Genomic DNA, 20,576 nt, shown 5'->3' with positions numbered 1-20,576 from the left:
ATAGTAAAAGAAATGGATAATGACATCACTGTGATATTATATGATAAGAGCAGTGGATACTAGAACCCAGGGCAAGTGCCCTAGGAAACCCAGCTGGCCACCTCGCTGGCCACCTGCACATGTGCAGTGATGGGGGGGGGCTGGAGGAGGGTGCAGTAATAAGCATCAGCTGCATGGGGCAAGAGAGCCAATTCCAGGAGTAGGCAGAAGAGGTACCTGACCACTCCCCCCCCCCCCCCGGTGTGCCCTATGCAGGAGCCTCTTATGCCTACCCCTAGTTCTGTCCCTACTAGCACCCAAAACATACATTTATGCAGTGACTGCCAGTGAGCACTAAAACTTCAATTACATTATACGATAATAGATTCTGGCACAGATTGTAGTGATGACACCAGTCCATCACTTGGTGACATCACTAAGCCAGTGCAGCTCTGTGACACCAGCACCAGTGCACCAAGAACTGGCACATACACACTTGACACCAGGGACCCCTGGGAAATTCCTCTCAGTGCACCTTTGGCATGAAATTCAAATCTGCTAAAGCCCGCTAACGCCAATGCTTGGTGCCAGTTCATAATGTCCCAATGTTGTCACTCTACCCATGATAGATGCTCCCTGTCTTGTTACTGTTTTTAACCTTGTCTGTTTTACCTTGATTTAACCCTCACAGTTCTGTCCTGCTATTGCTGGACTTTATTTTTTATTAACCCTTGTATTGCTGCGTTTTGGACTTTATGGTGCGTTACCTGGATGTGCCATTGCCTTTTTTAACACTTTCTATGCCCTTTCCTTCTTTTGTGTCTGATCTGCTGACACAGAACACTTGTTAACTTCTGGGTGCCTGATTCCCAGCCTACACCAAATACTAAAGACCATGCGTATTATATAAATTTAGAGGCTGTGATGCAACAAATACTGCACACAATAACAAACAGGCACACTATTTACAAAGGGTGTTGCCAACTCAAGCACATTGGTACTGAAACAGCAGTGATAAAGTAGCAAACTTACAGAACTGTAAAGCTGGCCGTACACGCACCGATAATATCGTATGAAATCTCGTTTCGTACTATATTCGGCGTGTGTAAGGCAACTCGGCGAGGCGACCGATATCACAGGAGGCTGCTAATATCGGTCGACTCGCCGATCGGGCGGGTTAAAAGATTTTGAGCGGGTGCCATAGAAGGCTCCTAAACAAAATCTGCCTTCAGGGCTGAATCGGCAGAAGGAGGTAAAAATCTTATTGTTTCTACCTCCATATCTGATGTTTCAGCCCTGAACGTCAGTGGCGGATTGGAACAATCTTTTGTGCGACCATCGATCAAAAATTGCCACATGTGTGCCCACCTTAACTGTGTGACTCTTGCTCTGTGACTCTCCTTCTTGCCAGAGCTGTCAGATTATAAGGCCCTGGGCAAACAGTGTGATTTGCTGCTTCTCTTAGCCTGATTCAGGCTAAGAAAAAAAAATTGGTTGTGGATATTGACACACTGACAGGGCTGTAAATGTGCACAGATGGAGTGGATTTTAGGCAGAAAATGCACACGTGTGTTTTCTGCACAAAATCTGCATTGTGTTTGCTAGCAACTAGTTCTATTGTGTCCCCATAATCAGCTATTTAATGTCATTTCCTGCATTGTTATTTACACATCTTTCCTGTGAACCAGCATACTTTGTTAAACCAGTAGTTCTACTATTGTCACTATACACACAAATTATCACCAGAGTGTGCAGCAAATTACACTGAGCACGTAAACAGTTTATTCAGGCTGGAAGTGACATAGGCGGGACTTAGGCTGTGAGCAAAGACATAGGGGCAGGACATGAGCTGCTATTGCACAGTTCTTGTTGTCACTCACAGATATGACCACTTCCTGTGGAAGAATAATAGGATCCTTCCAGCGTTCAGTTCAGCCTAATCACGGAGCGGAGCGCTTCTTTCTGCAGCTCTGAAGTAATTACCTTTTTATATGCGGTAAAAAGATATTGCAAGCATTTTTATTCTGGTACATAAAACGCAGTGTTTTTTTTTTTTTTTTTATTAATTATCATTTCTCCAAAGACTTAGATCCCACTGCAGTCATGTCAGAACTTCACATCTGTGTTCAGCTGGCAGACCAGCCATTGACTCCTAAATCCATTGTGCACCTTCCGGGACAGGTGTCATGTGGCCATCAAGTGTCAGCGGTAAAACAGCTAATTACGGCCATGCTGCCTGAGTCCCTGCCTGACCCTGAGTTAATAGGTGAGGAAGATTTTCATTATTCTTGCACATCACATTGCTATAATACATTAGCTCTCGCTCAGGGGATTAGGGGTTAAATAAAGTCTATTTATATATTCTATAAGTCTATATTCTTTAAATTTAAGACTTGTCTCAGGCACAGTACAGAACTTCCCTGCTATGCATGCATCAAGTCTGAACTCACACAGGGGACAGTTTGGTGCCTGGGGTGAAGACATGATGATCTGTTATAAAGGGCTAGATCACCTTTAAATGGACTTTTCTTTAGATGTATTTAGTTTTTTGTTCAGCAGCTCCCTGGCTAGGGATTTTAGCAGATATCCGGTTGCTGTGGTCCAATTTACCTTAGCAGCTAAAAATAAAATTGTAGCTTTACAGAGCAATTGCTATCCACTCAGGGATGCCATTAACCTTTATACCCTGGTCCGGCACTCCTCTATACTGAAAAATGGACTGTCTAACAGTACTTGTTTTATAAATGACACCATTTTTAATGATGTCCCAGGAATGCCTTGCAGCTTACCAGGTCTATTCACATTTGCAGTATAGTAAAGTTTCCTGTGTTACTATAGAGCACATGTGAATGGTTCTGGACAGCTGCTGGGTTTCCCTGGGAAGTCCTTGAAGATGGCTGCTTGGCATTCAGAGAACAGGTACCTCGGACTAGCACTTTTTCTTGCTAAAAAGCACAGTGGTCCAGGGTCAAGTGTCCTCTGAGCGCCAAGCCGCCATCCTCGAGGTTAGCAATTATATCTAATAGGAGGTGCATAACAAATTGGCACCCTCAGTAATATTTCCTTGTCCTTTAACCCTTTTACTGCCAGCCATTTTGGTCAAAGCGGAACTTGTATTGCCAGACAGTTTTTGAACATTTTGCACTGTTTCACTTTAGGGGCCTTTCCTCGGGGGGACTTTTAGTTTACCAAGGAAAACAATATATCGTTTTTTTCAGAACAACCTAAGCTTTCAAAATATGGTAGAATTTTTGTGTAATTCCAATTCTGTAACAAGATATAGGCTTCTAAATGTCTAAAAATGCAAAAAAAATCAAATTTTCCATAATATAATCACACATACTAGAAACAAAAATTATTTTATGCACGAATATACAACTGATTTGGAAAGTCCCATGTCTCCTGAACGTGCCAATACCAAATATATATAGTTTTATGGAGATTTCTCACTTGTATAGGTCAAAAACTCCCAGCAGTACACTACCAAATTCCCAAAGCACTGCTCCAAAAAAACTGCATACTTTGGATTTCAAGGCCAAAATTCCACTAACAGAAGGTTTATCCCAGAAAATTGTACATTTTTGGAAAGAACAGATTCTGGGTAATACAGAATAGGCACAACTGTCTGTCTACTCCAAACTATCAAGTCGCAATGCTTTCCTAAAGTTATTGGTTTTTATCAAAATTTGTGATTTTTTTTAAAAATCGCTTCAAAGCTTCTAGTCTATAGTATCTTATCTCCTACAGGTCATAAAGTAACCAAATAAAACACCCTAAATATGAATGCCTGGGGTCCACTGAACAGTTTGATGCCCAATATGTATAGGTTTACCTAAGTATGTGGCATGTAGGGGCCCCAATGTGAACATACCCCATATGAACTGTCATTTCTGTCATTTCAGCTTCTGCAAAATCAACACATTTACATCATTATATGTGGGATGAAGCTAGTAAAAAGTACGCTCACCCCAGAAAGTCATATATTTTTGGAAAGTACACATTCCCCCCGAATCTAAAATGGGTACCCATGTCTTTCTACTCCAAAGTACCAAGCCGCACAGCTTTTCTAAAGTTAGCAATTTTGATGACATTTCCAAAAATCCCCTCAAAGCTTCCACTTTGAAGCATCTTATCTCCCACATAGCATTAGGTACCAAGATAAAACACCCTGAATTTGAACGCCAGGGGTCCACTGAACAGTTTGATGCCCAATATGTATAGGTTTACCTAAGTATGTGGCATGTAGGGGCCCCAATGTGAACATACCCCCATATGAACTGTCATTTCTGTCATTTCAGCTCCTGCAAAATCAACACATTTACATTATTATATGTGGGATAAAGCTACAAAAAAGTACGCTCACCCCAGAAAATCATATATTTTTGGAAAGTACACATTCCCCCGAATCTAAAATGGGTACCCATGTCTTTCTACTCCAAAGTACCAAGCCGCACAGCTTTTCTAAAGTTAGCAATTTTGATGACATTTCCAAAAATCCCCTCAAAGCTTCCAATTTGAAGCATCTTATCTCCCACATAGCATTAGGTACCAAGATAAAACACCCTGAATTTGAACACCAGGGGTCCACTGAACAGTTTGATGCCCAATATGTATAGGTTTACCCAAGTATGTGGCATGTAGGGGCCCGAATGTGAACATACCCCCATATATACTGTCATTTCTGTCATTTCAGCTTCTGCAAAATCAACACATTTACATCATTATATGTGGGATAAAGCTAGTAAAAAGTATGCTCACCCCAGAAAGTCATGTATTTTTGGAAAGTACACATTCCCCCGAATCTAAAATGGGTACCTATGTCTTTCTACTCCAAAGTACCAAGCCGCACAGCTTTTCTAAAGTTAGCAATTTTGATGACATTTCCAAAAATCCCCTCAAAGCTTCCACTTTGAAGCATCTTATCTCCCACATAGCATTAGGTACCAAGATAAAACACCCTGAATTTGAACGCCAGGGGTCCACTAAACAGTTTGATGCCCAATATGTATAGGTTTACCTAAGTATGTGGCATGTAGGGGCCCCAATGTGAACATACCCCCATATGAACTGTCATTTCTGTCATTTCAGCTCCTGCAAAATCAACACATTTACATTATTATATGTGGGATAAAGCTACAAAAAAGTACGCTCACCCCAGAAAGTCATATATTTTTGGAAAGTACACATTCCCCCGAATCTAAAATGGGTACCCATGTCTTTCTACTCCAAAGTACCAAGCCGCACAGCTTTTCTAAAGTTAGCAATTTTGATGACATTTCCAAAAATCCCCTCAAAGCTTCCACTTTGAAGCATCTTATCTCCCACATAGCATTAGGTACCAAGATAAAACACCCTGAATTTGAACACCAGGGGTCCACTGAACAGTTTGATGCCCAATATGTATAGGTTTACCTAAGTATGTGGCATGTAGGGGCCCCAATGTGAACATACCCCCATATATACTGTCATTTCTGTCATTTCAGCTCCTGCAAAATCAACACATTTACATCATTATATGTGGGATAAAGCTACAAAAAAGTACGCTCACCCCAGAAAGTCATATATTTTTGGAAAGTACACATTCCCCCGAATCTAAAATGGGTACCCATGTCTTTCTACTCCAAAGTACCAAGCCGCACAGCTTTTCTAAAGTTAGCAATTTTGATGACATTTCCAAAAATCCCCTCAAAGCTTCCACTTTGCAGCATCTTATCTCCCACATAGCATTAGGTACCAAGATAAAACACCCTGAATTTGAACACCAGGGGTCCACTGAACAGTTTGATGCCCAATATGTATAGGTTTACCCAAGTATGTGGCATGTAGGGGCCCGAATGTGAACATACCCCCATATATACTGTCATTTCTGTCATTTCAGCTCCTGCAAAATCAACACATTTACATCATTATATGTGAGATAAAGCTACAAAAAAGTACGCTCACCCCAGAAAGCCATATATTTTTGGAAAGTACACATTCCCCCGAATCTAAAATGGGTACCCATGTCTTTCTACTCCAAAGTACCAAGCCGCACAGCTTTTCTAAAGTTAGCAATTTTGATGACATTTCCAAAAATCCCCTCAAAGCTTCCATTTTGAAGCATCTTATCTCCCACATAGCATTAGGTACCAAGATAAAACACCCTGAATTTGAACGCCAGGGGTCCACTGAACAGTTTGATGCCCAATATGTATAGGTTTACCTAAGTATGTGGCATGTAGGGGCCCCAATGTGAACATACCCCCATATATACTGTCATTTCTGTCATTTCAGCTCATGCAAAATCAACACATTTACATCATTATATGTGGGATAAAGCTACAAAAAAGTACGCTCACCCCAGAAAGTCATATATTTTTGGAAAGTACACATTCCCCCGAATCTAAAATGGGTACCCATGTCTTTCTACTCCAAAGTACCAAGCCGCACAGCTTTTCTAAAGTTAGCAATTTTGATGACATTTCCAAAAATCCCCTCAAAGCTTCCACTTTGCAGCATCTTATCTCCCACATAGTGTTAGGTACCAAGATAAAACACCCTAAATTTGAACGCCAGGGGTCCACTGAACAGTTTGATGCCCAATATGTATAGGTTTACCTAAGTATGTGGCATGTAGGGGCCCCAATGGGAACATACCCCCATATGATCTATCATTTCAGCTCCTGCAAAATCAACACATTTACATCCTTTATGTGGGATAATGCTACAAAAAAAGTACATTCACCCCAGAAAGCCATATATTTTTGGAAAATACACATCCCCCCGAATCTATAATGGGTAAATATTTCTTATTGCTACAAAGTACCAAGCTGTAAAGCTTTCCTAAGTTTGCAGATTTATATGACATTTTCGAAAATCGCATAAAAATGTTGCAATTTGCCGCATTTATCTCTCACAATTTCTTGATAAAGATCAGATAAAGACAAATCACCCCAAAAAGGAACACCGGAGGTCTACTGAACAGTTTGATGCCCAATATGCATAGATATACCAAAGTCTGCGGTATGTACTGAACCCAAAATGAAAATAGCGCATAAGGATTTCTCGCCTGCCAGCTCAGCTTTTGCACACAGAGCCCCCTGTCAGTGTATTATGTGCCAAAACTTCCCCTAACCATACAGAGACCCCCACAAAACCATATATTTTTGGAAAGTACACATTCTGACAAATCCAACAAAGGTAAAGAGTCCTTTCTACACCAAAGTACCAAGCCGCAAAGCTTTCCTAAAGTTATCGGTTTTTATGACATTTCAGAAAATCGCCTAAAAATGTTGCAATTTGCCGCATTTATCTCACACAATTTCTTGCGTACAAAGGCAAGTCACCCCAAATAGGAACACCAGAGGCCTACTGAACAGTTTGATGCCCAATATGCATAGATATACCAAAGTCTGCGGTATGTACTGAACCCTAAATGAAAATAGCGCATAAGGATTTCTCGCCTGCCAGCTCAGCTTTTGCACACAGAGCCCCGTCAGTGTATTATGTGCAGTAACCCCCCCCTAACTATACAGTGACCCCCAGAAAACCATATATTTTTGGAAAGTACACATTCTGATGAATTCAAAATAGGTAAAGTTATTTTTGTACACCAAAGTTACACCTGGCAAAGCTACGCTAAAAACAGATCAGGAACACTTATATAGGGATAAAATGTGATAAAACCACAAAAATTGTGCAAATCAGTGAAACAACAAAATAAGTTACATGACAGTGTAATTAGTGGCCAGAATATCTGATCCAATAGTTACGCTGTCAAAATAAACAGTTTTTAGGTAAAAGAAAATAAAAACAAAGTGGTAATATGAAAAAAAAAAAAAAAAAAGCAAAACAAAAAAAAACCAAAGTGTTTGTGTATACATGTGTGTACATGTGTAAAAGTTGTGTGATAGTGTGTAAGTGTGTATATGAGTGTAAATAAGTGTATAAAAGTGTGAAAAATGAAAAAAAAAATAAAAAAAAAAAAATGCTAAAATGTGTGCTGTAAGTGTGTATAAATGTATGTAAATGTGTGTATAAGTGTGTAAAAGTGTGTAAATGCAATAAAAAAAAAAAGTCCTTACCTGTTCCTGAAGACCGATCGCCTCCTTCGTCATTTGGGCCGGCGCTGGGGGAGAGGGAGGAAGCAGGAAGCAGCAGATGCGATGCGATCGCATCTGCTGCTTCCTGGAGGGTCCTGCGAGCGATCGGTTCGCAGGACCCTGATGACAGCCCCCCTGGCACATTGCCCAGGGGGGCTGTCATTGTTAGAAGCCCTCTGCAGCGGCGGCACATGCCGCCGCTGCAGAGGGCAGCGCTTAAACGCCAACGACGTATGAGACACGTCGTTGGCGTTTAAGCCCTTTTACTGCCAGCACGTATGCCATACGTGCTTGGCAGTAAAAGAGTTAAAAAAACAAAACTGTTTTTGTTTTCCTTGATACAATACATTTGCAAGCATAGCAGTTTGCGTTATTAGGTGAGGGTGGTTTCACATTGTCTTTTAAGAAACCTGTTTATTCATTCTCCCATTTTAATTTTATAGATTTGATTCACTGCGGTCGCAGGCTTAAAGATGATCAGACACTTGAATTCTATGGAGTCCAGTCTGGAAGCACAATACACATCTTGCGCAGAGCATGGCCAGAACCTCCACCCAGGCCTGGTGAGATGTAAATGTTATTGCAATTTAGAAATAGTATTGGTCTAGCCATTTCTATTTCCTACAGAGGCTTTTCTGCCTTTCTCCTGTGGCAAAAGTCTCTTCCGGTCAAATACTTCAATTCCCACAATGCCTTGCATACTTTTTTTTTTTTTAAGGTCTGTAAGTCACAGAACCTGTAAGGCATTATGGGCATCTGTATGTATGTATGTATGTATGTATGTTGGTAATGATAATGTTGGCATGCATTCATATTGCAGAATTGACAAATGCATGCTGTGTATCTAGTCAGCAATTGATTAATGTGTGCTAAAGATTGTGTTGATTGCTATGTAGCTATGCAGCATGTGGGCAAATGTTTATGAATTATTAATTTCCCTGAAGACCATTTTCATTTATCCACTCTGCTTCTCATTCACAACTGGACAGCTGGCGTTGCCTTCAAATATGGGCCCAATACTTCCCATAATATCTACAACTGAACTATTAGATAAACTGAAAGAATTGTGCGTAGCACTGATCCATGTGGTACCCTGCTTACAGCTGTGGGGCAGTTGTAATGTTTTTCCCTTGTAATAGCTCTTTGCCGCCTAGTTGATTTTATTCCCAAATCCAGATGCCTTAAGGTGGCCATACACGAGCAGATCCGCTCGCTCGGCGATGTCGCCAAGCGAGCGGATCTTCCCCCGATATCCCCACCTACGGGTGGGCGATATCGGGGAGCATTTAGGTTAAAAAAAAAATAATCCGATCGTTTGGCCCTGGGGCCAAACGATCGGATTATGTGGGCGGCAATGGGGCAGTCGGATCGGGGACCGCATCAACGAGCCGATGCGGTCCCCGATCCGACCAGATTTTCTAACCTGGCCGATCGAGATCTGGCCAATTTCAGGCCAGATCTCGGTCAGCCAGGCCGCTCTGCTCTCCCCATACACGGGCCGATTAGCTGCCGAATCGGTCCAAGGGACCGATATCGGCAGCTATAGTCGGCCCGTGTATGGCCACCTTAAGTCTAATGCACCAGTGCAAGATGTGGAACAATGCTAAATATATTAATAGTTAAAGATAAATATATCACCTCAACAGCTTTATCCAATTCACTTTACTGTTCTACTTATATGTGAATAGTGTTTTTGGCAACTAGTGTTCCTTCTTAAAAGTACACCGATTCTCTGGCTCAAAAAAAAAAAGATCATAATAGAATGCTTCAGGTAAAGTAATAGATGATTAGATCATATTGTTAGATGATATTGTTTATTATTGGTTTAATTGTGCAAGAAACTAAAACAATCCTGACACCGGCAGTGGTTTCAGTTACTTACATGTCCTAGGATTTAGTAGCTTGCTAACACAATAGATGGGGTATATATTTTTGTTCTTGGACTCTTGCATTCTTTTGTTATTCTGTAATAAGTATTTCTCACCTGGACCCTCTATATTGATGTACCTTCCCAGCCCCAAAAGCATATGCTCTGTGTATTTGTACACACTTATTCTTGGCCCTATAGCAAGATATAAGCTAATGAAGCCATCATGGAGCCAGGCTAGTCTGTTCTAGGCCAGCACTGAACCTGTGATAGCTCATAGAACAATGCATGTGGGTAGGAGGTCTGTTGGCCTTTTGATGTGATCTACTTGGTTACCACTGGAGGGCAACATGTAACTGCTGGAACTGCTACAAGTGAAACTGAATGAAATGGGCAATTGCTATATAATAAATATATATATATATATCATATATAATATATAATTTTTTCTTGGCCCTGTAGCAAGATATAAGGTAATCTATATATATATATAGATATATATAGATATAGTCTTTCAAATAATTATGTAATATGTGATATTACTTAATTATCAAATTTTTACATTATTAAGTGCTTTTTATTATTTCCTGTTTTCCCTTTCTTTGCGGATAGATTTCCTAATGATGTAAAAATACTTAGTTTACTGTTAACAAATTGAATCAATAATGTGCAATATTACACAAAATCACATTGTACAAAGACAAAATGTGTACTAATTTCCTGTCCAGCTGCTTGTAATTTTATAACTTGACAAGCTGGTGAAGGTTTACCCTGTCTGGTTCTGGTATAAGGAATTTGCTGGGCTTGAGCAGTGTCTAGGCCAGACAGGGGTAAGCTTGCCACAGGCTGACTACAGGGACCTCTTTATCCTTAGAGACATTTTAATTAAACAGTGGTGGAATGTTACAGAAAACACAGAGCCCTGATTATATCTTATCATTTTAAAGGGATTTAAAATATATATGTGGGCTTCACTGAGCAGCCAGAAACATTATACAATCCATTACCAGCTCTGGTCATGTAGAACCATGCTGCAAATTATCCTGCTTATTAATATGTGAATAACAAGCAATATGCTTCACTGGCTTGCTTTCAAACGAAATGACTTCTAAATTTAAGACATTTGGATCCATCATAGTAATGGAAGTTTGGGGTCATAACAAAGTGCCCACACTCACATACTCATTAAAAATATTAAAATCCAATTATTTTGCCAAAAAATTATTTGAAGCAGAAAATTAGTCATAAGCATGTGATTATGCAGATTGTAGCTGTAAATCTGCCATCTGCATAATACGAACACAGGGCAAACCATCTGGGGGTACTGCATTTATAAAATAGCAAATGCTTTTAGCATAAACAGGATGCAAAGACAGTGAGAGGATAAATGAAGTTTGTAGAGTTGTAAATGTATAAAAATATTTTGCCCTTCAAGAGGTAGCATCTGCATATACTGGGGACCAAAGAACATGTAAAGATGTGCATTTTGATGTTTTTTCTTTTCAGAACTTCAGAAGAAATGACAGTAGTTTTCTTCTTTGACACCTCCTCATACAAATAGTACAGCAGCCTTATTGTATATGGGGAAATGGTTTTTTGTGTCCACACATTGTAAATTCCATTACACTTCGTTTTGCTGTACCTTTTGTAAGAAATGGATAAGCGGAATGGTTCCCTTTGTATTTTGCTCCATACTGTTGCATTACGTCCTTATTACTGTTGTGATAGTCTTTGGATATAATGTATAAAGAGCCAGTATTCAGTGCACTTCTGTCTAATCTGCTTCTTCCATCCCCCATGTACCACCAGAGCCAGTAGACAAAGTTGCTGCCAGCCGTGAATTTCGAGCTCTGCATACAGCACTGCACACAAGCTCCGCATACCGTGATGCCGTGAGTATCTTTTACACTGATCAGTAAACGGAGTTAACCAATTTCTGGAGATGGACTTTGAATTAAGGGATTGATCTTCTAGCACTAGTGCTTGTGGCCAGTCTCTTCCTTGCTCCTTTGCATTGTTTTAATTATATTGCCAGCCATTAACAGCCAATACTATGCTGTTAAAATAGGACAGAAGCAGTAGTGAAAGTTTGCACTGCTGTTTCTTCAAGCCTGCTTCTGTGAGAAGAGAGTTTGTTCTGCAGATCATGTAACTATTGTCTTTGCCAAAATATACCAAACTAGTGTTTTTTTTTTTGTTTTTAAATAAATTGTTATTGCTTCATTGTTGCATGATTTTTTGGGGGAGTTTTTACATCTCAGAAATAGTAAGGTTCTTATTTGCGTTTTCACAATCTTCAATTTGTACCATTAGTTGGACACTATAAGTTGCTTAATGTTATTTGTAAATGTGATTGCAATTTCCATTCTCTGTTTCTGACTCTTGAAACATTTATTATTTATTTCCTGTTAATTATTTAGTGCCAACATTTTTTCGCGGCACAGAGATTATTCATCATTCACTGCCCCAGAGGAGCTTACAATCTAAGGTCCTTATCTCATTCGCACATACTATGGGCAATTTAGTCAGAAGCCAATTAACCTGCCTGTATGCTTTTGAAGTATGGGAGGAAACTGCAGTACCCAGAGGAAACCCACACCCCAAGAACATACAAACGCCTTGAAGATGTGCTGGCCAGTATTGAACTTCTGCTTATGCTACATTTTTCCCAAGAGTTGGATCCAGTAGTGCAGAGAACAGCCAGACCATGCTTTCAATAGCAATAACCTTTACAAATAACTTTAAAACCACCAAAAATTTGGAATGACTGTATATTTGAGTATATCAGGATTACAGTTTTATTGACATTATACAAAAATTAGTTTTGGGTAAATATGCCCAGTAGTTTTGTGTTCCCTTATAACTATTTGTTTCACTTTACGCTACTTCTGTCTTCATATATCCTTTTATGCAGGTATTCAAGCTTCTTGGCAACAGGGAATCCTTGGATCAGATAATTGTGGCCACACCTGGCCTCAGTGCTGACCCTGTTGCCATGGGTAAGTTACTAAGTGGGGAGCTAGAAGATGCTGACGGATGTGCATTGGTGTAAGGTGGAGCATTGAAGTTGAAGCCATGCACTGATCATTGCCAACTTTTTGACCTACTGTTAAACAATTTTTCCTTGAGCATGGCCCTACACTGATGTATTGTTATCAACTGTGTGTGACTGTATCTGGATTGATCACCCAAAACCAAAAAGCTTTATTTGTTGATGACCTCCAACTGCACCCATTATGCATCAGTGGTCAACATAATGGGGCCGTACTGGGGAAGCGATGCAGTATATGCATTCATATAATTTTTGCCAACCACTTGTATGGCTGCAGAATAATTAGTCTTTACTCTAGAAATTGTTCTGTGTGGTCAAAGTAACAAATGTGGGACTAAACAGGAAGTACCTCATTTAATAGATCTATTTGTCACCAGGAGTTCTACAAGATAAAGACCTTTTCACAGTGTTCACCGATCCCAGCATGCTGGACACGTAAGTGTGACCTCAGAAGTTTGGCTTAGCTTGGTAAGCGGGTCATACACAAGTAAATATTCTCTAGCCAAATTACCAGATTTTTTTGGCCACCAACATTCTCTGCCATTGGGCCATTTATTAGAACCTGTGTAGATCCATAGCGCAAGAACTGCATCACAACCTGTGCAATGGATATCTGTCCCTCCCCTTTAAACAAAACAGGGATTGTTTGTCCATACATTGCAATATACTTCAAGCTGGCAAACTACGTCAAAGTCATCCCTTCTGGCCAGTCCTACACTGACTTATGCGATTCATTAAGAATTCTACTGCTTCAATATACATTTAGCAAAGGGACTAAGTTTTACCTGCAACTTGCTTGCTTTCAAGGTTAAAACCCCCAGTGTAGGACTGGCCAGATGGGATGACTTTGACGTAGTTGGCCAGCTTGAAGTATATTGCAATGTATGGACAAACAATCCCTGTTTTGTTTAAAGGGGAGGGCATTTCTTAGTAGCTTAATGCACAGAATGTCCTAATGTCCTATATATATTGATAATGGGTGAGTGCAGAGGATCTCTTGTTGTTGTCTATATGTATTTTGTGGTCACAACCTCATTGCACCCCCGCCTAATGGTTTAAAATTTAGTGGTTGAGCACAACTTTCCCCTTTTTTGCTATAGTATATATATATATATGTGTGTGTGTGTGTGTGTGTGTTATCTCTGTCCTTTCAGGCTGGTTTCATCCCATCCTGCCCTGGTAAATGCAATTATACTGATTCTACATTCAGTGAGTGGTGGCTCTGCCTTACCACCCCCAGATACTTCTGCTCACACAGTCCCTCCTGCCACTCTCCACATGCCAGGTGAGAATACTATATCAATTACAAGGTCTCTAATATAACCTGCTGGTACTGCAGCACTTATCTTGTTAACATCCTCTGTTCATTTACCTCATTTTAATCTCCTTGCTTTTCTATTGTTTTTTACGCCTACACTATTTGATTTGCACTCTTTTTTTGTATCAGGTGGATTTCTGTTTGATGGTCTTTCAGATGAAGAGGAGGATTTTCCACAGGTAGCAAATATGTTGTGTGCAAAAGTAAACTGATCTATTCTTTTCTGCTCATTTGTAAATGATGCCACCTCCCTTCCTTATTTTAGCAGGCGGCACGCTCTGTACCATCCACTAGTACTTCTGGTCCACGGCCAGCTTCCCTTGGGTACACAGGAGCGGCTGGACCCCGCCCTATCACGCAGAGTGAGCTAGCCACAGCTCTCGCACTTGCCAGTACCCCAGAAAGTAGCTCTCACACCCCAACTCCTGGAACTCAGGTCAGTCTTCATCCACCTTGTTTGTAACAAATACTCAATGCATTTATTCTTGTCAGTGAAGTGTTTACCATTTTTTTTTTTTTTTTTACCTGTCCCTTTCTGATATTCTTAATAACTTGATGAGGGATGCTCTTATATAAGCTGTAAAGTTTTTAGGTTAAAATTGTAAAAACTGCACTTTGCAAGATAAACTGCTGTATGTCATACAGGGTCACTCCTCAGGAACATCCCCCATGTCAACCAGTGTGCAGTCGGGAACACCAATCACAAATGACTTGTTCAGCCAGGCTCTTCAGCATGCTCTACAGGCCTCCAGCCAAACTCCGCTGCAGGTGAGAATTTGACATAATACCCAAATAAAAAATCCCAGGATTAATAAACACTGTAAAAGTTCGTATTTCCTGGAGTTAGTGGTCCTTTCTCTTACAAATTGGCAGTTTTGCCATTAATTATGGTTTCTGACTATCTTATTATAACACAGCATTTATGCCACAGGGATTAGATATCCTATATGAATCATTGCAGAAATTTTAGCCTTTTAGAACAAGAGCAATTCTGGAAAAAATGCCTGTACTTCAGTAGCAATAGTCCACACCTGCATGGTGCGCTTTTGGCACAGGTGATTGTTACTCAAAACAGACTCCCATGCAAATGCCATTAAAGTGAATGGAAGCGATTTCAAATGCCTTAATGCCAAAGTGGATCTATTAAATGCTCAGACAAAAAAATCCCAAATTAGTGTGTGTGCCATTGCCCTTACTGGATTAATAAACTGAGATAAGGAATCTTAGAAAGGGTAAAATATCTGCTCAGTGCTTTTAGAATGTGATCTTATCAAAATGGTGTATATTTTAGTAACCGAAAACTTACTAGCTGTAATTTCAAGTGCATAAAAATAAAGAAATACTGTGCATTAAAGGGAAGATATTTGGATGGTAAATGCCCTTAAAAGGATTTATAGGTAACTCTTTTAATTAGTGCCTAAGACAATAAATGTCTACCTGTGCTTGATAACTGAAACACATATTGTGTTTTAAATGTTTTTATTTTGCGTGGGAATAATTAATGAATGAAAACCATTTTTAATGCCTGCATTGGTTTATGGTCTCTATGAGCAATTTTGTGGTGTCAGTATTCATTATTAGCCATGGGCATTCACTAGAATCTGACCCATTAATGGTAATTGCAACCAAACAGAATCACCCTCTTTCCCCTGTGTGATAATAGTTTCTTCATAGAAGAATTTCCCATTTTCTCACCTCTCTTTCTCAAGAATCAATGGCAGCCACAGCTCCAGCAGTTGCGTGGTATGGGAATCCGTGATGAGGAACTGAGTCTTAGGGCTCTACAAGCTACTGGAGGGGACATTCAGGCTGCCCTGGAACTTATATTTGCAGGAGGTGCTCTCTAGTGCTGATTTATACCATCTTTAAGCTTGTCATATTCTATTTCTCATCTTTGTTGCAAATCATTGGACTCATTCAGAACATGAAGGAATGTTGCACATTCTTTATAATTGGACAGATTTTAATCTTCTGCTTTAACCCTATTTATTTAAATTTTCATTTGCGTGTAAACACTATTAAAAAAATGTACTATATTCCTCCTAAAAATATGCTGATTAATTCTTTTATCGCTTGAAGTGAAGACATGGCTGCTCTTCAGCCCGTGTATAAACACAGGATGAGAAACAGCTAAACTGCTCACTGCCTCTCTGTGATGTTATCACACCTGCAGGCAGTAACATCAGTAACTAGGCAGCTAGTTAGTCTATTTGCCTCCAAGCATGTTCAATGCTGTGCTTGCTTTTAGAGCTGCATAGAATGCATCTGCAATGAACAGTGATGGCAACCTGAATATTAAAATAAAAAACAAATTAACATTTTATTTGGCAGAAAATCTTGTCTACACTGTAGATTTTATATAAAGCTAATAAAAATTACATATAAAATGACTATAGGGGATGGGGAACGGGTGTCTGAGGACAGAAAAAGATTATCATGAGTACCTTTCAGTTTTTGGAATCAGGTATGTTTGTGTAGAAAAAAAAATACATTTATGTATATTTCTGGAAGTTCTGGCAGTGTTTATGCACCTTTTCTTCATAAGCCCAACTGAAGGAGCTCATGTCAGAAAGGGGGGTATATTTTCTCTTTAAATACAGTGCACAGCTTAAGTGTTCCTAAACACTTAAGTTGCTCCAGCCCACAGTAGTACAACTATGTTTATGGGACTGCAGACTGGAAGGAGTAGTTTATGTTTAATTAAACTAGTATGCTGTAGAATTCTTAGCAACTATTCAATTCAGTTGTTCTTCATGTTTTACTTCTTATAGCTTTTGAATTATATGCATTCTTACCCTGGCAGCCAAAAAAGTATTGCTCTATGAGGCTACAATTGCATTGTTTTTGTTCATTTTTGTTTTACTTTTTGTTACTCTTTCTATTTAGTCCCTCTCCTGTTCATATTCTAGGCTCACATGTAAACCACTGCCTGGTTTCTAGGGCAATTTGGACCCTAGCAACAAGATACCTGCTAAAATTCCAAACTATAGAGCTGCTAGACAACACACTATATAATTCAAAAACCACAGAAAATAAAAATTGAAGACCGATGGCAAATTGTCTCAAAATATCACTGTCTACATCATAAAGACAATTAGTTTGAAGAGGTACCCTTGAAGGCAGATTAAGGTAAAATGAGGGGGTGGGTTGTTAATTTGGTGTTCAGCATACTACTCAATTATACTGTCATGTGAAAAAATTAGGACACACTATGAAAGCCTGTGTGTTTTTTTTTAACATTCTTGGACATATGGATTGTTAATCTCAATTTTAACAATACTGGGAGATTCAAGTAATGTAACTAAACAATTAAAACTGAAGAAAAGATATTTAAAAATCTTCTGTAAAATGTAATTCTACAAAAATGCAATTTCTGGTGAGCAATAAATCAGGACACCCCCATATTTAGGCTAATGCCACATCATGCGTATGGTATATATTTTCAGCTGAAAAACGCTTGCCACAAATATGCACCATACGCTCCTGCAGGCACAGGTAGGAGCAAATGGGGCGTATGGCACATATTTTCAACAAGCGGTTTTCAGCTTGCCGAAAATATACGCCATATGCATGGTGTGGAATTAGCCTTAGTCCCACTTAAAATGGCTCAAATCACACACAGGTGTATCACATCAGGTGCACATGAATAGAACATTGTTACTTAGCATTTTGAAGGAAGTTTGCCATATTTAAACTTCAGACATTTAGTTTGGTGTGCTCCTGACTGTTGAGGTGAGAGTGAACACCATGGTAAGATCAAAAGAGCTGTCTGAGGCCTTCAGAAAGACTATAGTAGTAGCTTATAAGTCTGGTAAGGGATTTAAAAAGTTCTCAAAAGAATTTGAAATCGGCCATTCCACTGTCCAGAAAATAGTCTACAAGTGGAGGACTTGAAAAACAACTGCCAACATGCCCAGGTCTGGCCGTCCAAATAAGTTCACACTGAGAGCAGATCGCAAGATGCTAAAAGAAATCTCCAAAAACCCTAAAATGTCATCACGGACCTACAGCAAGCTGTTGCTACTGTTGATGTGAAAGTGCATTCCTCTACAATCAAAAAGAGACTGCACAACTTATTCTTATTATTATTTCTAAGAGTAACATCAAGGCCAGACTGAAGTTTGCCACAGAGAAAATAGACAAACACCAGGATTTCTGAAATATTTTTTTTGGACAGATGAGTCTAAAATTGAATTATTTGGACACCAAAACAGAGGACAAGAATTCCAGGAAAAGAACCTCATGCCAACTGTGAAGCATGGAGGCAAAAAGTGTCATGGGTTGGGGATGCTTTGCTGCAGCAGGGCCTGGCCAGCTCACCATCATAGAATCCACCATGAATTCCACTGAGTATCAGAGGGTGCATGAGGATGAACATGTGAGACCATCTGTTAGAAAATTTAAAGCTGAAGTGGAACTGGACCCTGCAACATGACAAAGCATACCAGTAAATCCACCAAGGGCTGGCTGAAAACTAAGAAATGGAGAGTCCTGAAGTGGCCGAGTCAAATGAGCTGTACATGCAAGAAACCCCTCAAACATCTCACAGCTGAAAGAATTCTGCATTCAAGAGTGGGGCAAACTTTCCTCAGACCGATGTCAGAGACTGGTAGATGGTTACAAGAAGCTTCTCACTGTAGTTATTGAAGCCAAAGGGGATAACACTAGCTATTAGGGGGTAGGGTGTCCTAACTTTTTTCTCAGTTAGAATACACATGTTGTTCATATCTTTTGTTTATTTAAAAGATCTTTTGAGTAAATCAAAGTTAATTTTTGTTGTTTACCTGCAGTTAAAACCAGAGATACCGTATATACTCGAGTATAAGCCAAGTTTTTTCAGGGGTGGTGGCAATTGTCCGCAACGGACACATGCCAGACACTTAGCAGACACTCCTCTGTTCACGCACACACACACACACACCCCCCTCCGGCCCGGGATGGACGGACGCGTGCCGAACTCAGCAGGTATTACTATTTTTAAAACTAATTTTTTTTTTTTGCTGGTATGGGGGCCCCTAGTCATTCACCAAGCAAGGGTGGCTTTCCTTGAGTGCATTTGGAACTTGGCCCAGAACTGCTTTTCCTTTCAGAGTAGGACAAAATGATTAACTGTTTCATACCAACAGTCATGGACACTAGCACTTATACAAACCATTGGATACTAGGTGTAATGCAAAACATTTATCAAGTTTCAAAATTCCCCAAATTTTGACTGCTTTTCAATCCATGAAATGTTTTAAGCATAAACCTGACAAAAAACAAAGGGTTTTTTTCTCATAATTTTGCAACATAACAGATTGGGCTACACGGATTGATAAAATGATCTCCTATTTTCATGAACATATTTTAATGATGGGTGGAACACAGAGGGAAAGAGATGGTGACAATGGAAACAAAGGGCAAAGACAAGGGACATCCACAGAATTCGCCTTCGTTGACACCTACAGAAGTGGTGCTTATCAGCAGTAACTGCAGTAAATGGTTGTCTGAAAATATTTTTATCTTAGTGCAGTTGGCTATCATATATTTTAGGAGAGGCTCTATAGGAAAGCAGCAAATTGTGCTAAATGTCAACATTTATAATAAATTTGGAAAGATTTTGATCTTTAATACATGGGGAAGCTCTTCATTTTGTACCGTGTCCCCTGGCTCATATTTTTGCGCAGATGCTGCTGAAAATAATACATAGAGTGAAAATATACTTATTAACGCTTACCATTGAATAAACTGTTGGCAATTGCGCCACAGACAGCCCAGGAGTTTGAGTTTATATTCTGGCTTTAATTAAAGCCACATTTCCTAATGTAGCTTTATGTACATGCAATGAGGCTGCAGGTAAGCCATTGGGGGAAACATTTGAATAACATTGCAGCGGGGCTGTTCAATGTTAAAGGAACAGTAACACCAAAAAATGAAAGAGCTTTAAAGTAATAAAAATATAATGCACTGTTGCCCTGCACTGGTAAAACTGGTGTGTTTGCTACAGTAACACTACTATAATTTCTATAATGAGCTGCTGTGTAGCCACGGGGGCAGCCATTCAAGCTGGAAAAAAGGAGAAAAGGCACAGGTTTGCTTAGCAGATAACAGATAAGCTCTGTAGAATACAATAGTGTTTTATCTGTTATCTGCTATGTGCCTGTGCCTTTTCTCCTTTGAATGGCTGCCTCCATGGCTACATAGCAGCTTATTTATATAAATTATAGTAGCCTTCCTGAAGTAAACACACAACGTTTACCAGTGCAGGGCAGCAGCACATTGTATTTTAGTTACTGTTAT

At 39.7% G+C, this 20,576-nt stretch overlaps 1 protein-coding gene across 1 annotated transcript; it reads left to right on the top strand.

The window, feature by feature from the left end:
* Positions 1-1,937: 1,937 nt before the first annotated feature.
* On the top strand, positions 1,938-16,346 carry ubl7 (ubiquitin like 7; the record flags this gene model as incomplete). The annotated part of the gene is given in 11 exon segments (NM_001017123.2): positions 1,938-1,954; positions 2,063-2,245; positions 8,504-8,623; positions 11,737-11,819; positions 12,842-12,926; positions 13,357-13,414; positions 14,134-14,264; positions 14,427-14,476; positions 14,563-14,733; positions 14,943-15,065; positions 16,007-16,346. Coding segments are annotated over 10 exon segments (1,122 nt in total). The 3' UTR covers positions 16,145-16,346.
* Between the last annotated feature and the right edge of the window lie 4,230 nt (positions 16,347-20,576).

Source organism: Xenopus tropicalis, chromosome 3 (assembly GCF_000004195.4).
Source record: "Xenopus tropicalis strain Nigerian chromosome 3, UCB_Xtro_10.0, whole genome shotgun sequence".
Taxonomy (NCBI): Eukaryota; Metazoa; Chordata; class Amphibia; order Anura; family Pipidae; genus Xenopus; species Xenopus tropicalis.
Note: the sequence above shows the minus strand (reverse complement) of the source record. Positions and strands in the feature narration are given on the sequence as shown.